Source organism: Panicum virgatum, chromosome 2N, assembly GCF_016808335.1.
Source record: "Panicum virgatum strain AP13 chromosome 2N, P.virgatum_v5, whole genome shotgun sequence".
NCBI lineage: Eukaryota > Viridiplantae > Streptophyta > Magnoliopsida > Poales > Poaceae > Panicum > Panicum virgatum.
The window spans coordinates 62,476,922-62,478,252 of NC_053146.1; the positions used below are offsets into that span (position 1 = coordinate 62,476,922).

The 1,331-nt window shown below is 51.8% G+C and overlaps 1 protein-coding gene across 1 annotated transcript; it reads right to left on the reverse strand.

Moving 5' to 3' along the window:
• Positions 1 to 580: 580 nt before the first annotated feature.
• On the reverse strand, positions 581 to 1,331 carry LOC120662876 (TIR-only protein-like). The gene is made up of 2 exons (XM_039941935.1): positions 838 to 1,331; positions 581 to 683 (listed from the first exon to the last, which is right to left on the reverse strand). Exons 1-2 carry the CDS (start codon positions 1,329 to 1,331, stop codon positions 581 to 583), a joined length of 597 nt encoding a protein of 198 aa, XP_039797869.1.

Genomic DNA, 1,331 nt, shown 5'->3' on the forward strand with positions numbered 1-1,331 from the left:
GTCCTCCTCTTACCGGCTTCACAAGTGGTGTACAAGAAGTCCACCTTTTAAGTCGGTTGAGATCCTCCTCAATTCCCGGTACGGAATTAAACATTGATTCCCTAGCATTAATAGTGGACTTTAAATTCTTTTAATGCTTTAGAATAAATGGGCCAAGCCCATTACTCCAACAGATGTTTACTCCAACATCACCATGCAACGAGAGTATGATACTCACATTGCAGTGGCAGTTTGCAAAAACCATATGTTTACATACAAATCTATTTATTTTTTACATGTACATGTACATGTACCTGTCATTATTTGCAAAAATCGAGTGGACTGTGTATATAGTCAGTCGTTAGCTTATTCTAAATTGAATATATTTCCACCTCGCCCCAAATTTACTGAACAGATGTCTAATTATGAGACGAAAAAAAAGAATGGGGAATCCCTTAAGAAAAAAAGGAAAAAAATGAACCAATCTCCCCCTCCATGTTAATGAATTATTATTTTTTATATATGCGTGATCCGGTCGTCGTCGTTAACTGTTCTCTGGTCTGATATATAGTAGTCGCGGTGTTCCGTCGTCTGTTCAAAATTACAGCCTGGAGGCGATCATCTGACTTCGTGGTAGCCTCTCCGTTTCTCGAATCCTTTCCATGACCGCGTCCGCTGCAGTGTTCACCAGCTCGGCCAAGTCACTGCAGATCGAGAGAGAAACATCCGCCATTGCAGATACATTTAGTTCTCCAAGATTGCTGCATCATTTGCATTGCACGTATAATGCACGCGAAGAAGATCGAGACGAGACAAGTGTGAGAGCTAGTAGGTCGGGGCGTGATCGAGGGCACGTACCCTGTAGCGGGGTCGCAGGCGAGCCCGACGGTGTACTTGGCCTCGCGGAGCGCGAGCCTGAAGCGCTCGATGTCGCGGGGGGTGTAGGCGTCGCAGTCGACGACGGCCTGCGGCAGGATGAGCTCGGAGGGCTTGATGCCGTAGAAGATGGGGACGATGACCTTGCGCGCCTCGACGATGGAGGCGAGCTCGTGGAGGCAGTAATCCGAGTCGAAGTAGCGCTTGGAGAAGATGGCCACGGCGACCTTGCACTGCCTGATGCCCTCGTCGATGCTCGCCCCCAGCCTGTCCCCGGGGCGCATGGACTTGTTGTCCAGGAAGGAGCGGACGCGGCCGCCGCTGAGCTGCAGCAGCCGGTCGTACAGCAGGCGCGCCACGTTGTGCTTGGTGTCCACGCCGCGGTGGTTGATGAAGACGTCGTACGCCGCCGCCCTCGCGCCGCCGCCGCCGGGCATCTCCTCGTCGGCGCACTCCACCCGGCCGTGTCGAGACAT

Excerpts from the sequence above, each read along its gene's own strand:
- LOC120662876 (XM_039941935.1), bottom strand. The coding sequence starts at position 1,331 with ATGTCTCGACACGGCCGGGTGGAGTGCGCCGACGAGGAGATGCCCGGC. Across the intron at positions 684-837 it reads GCCTGCGACCCCGCTACAGG|TGACTTGGCCGAGCTGGTGA; the intron begins GTACGTGCCCTC and ends CTCGATCTGCAG.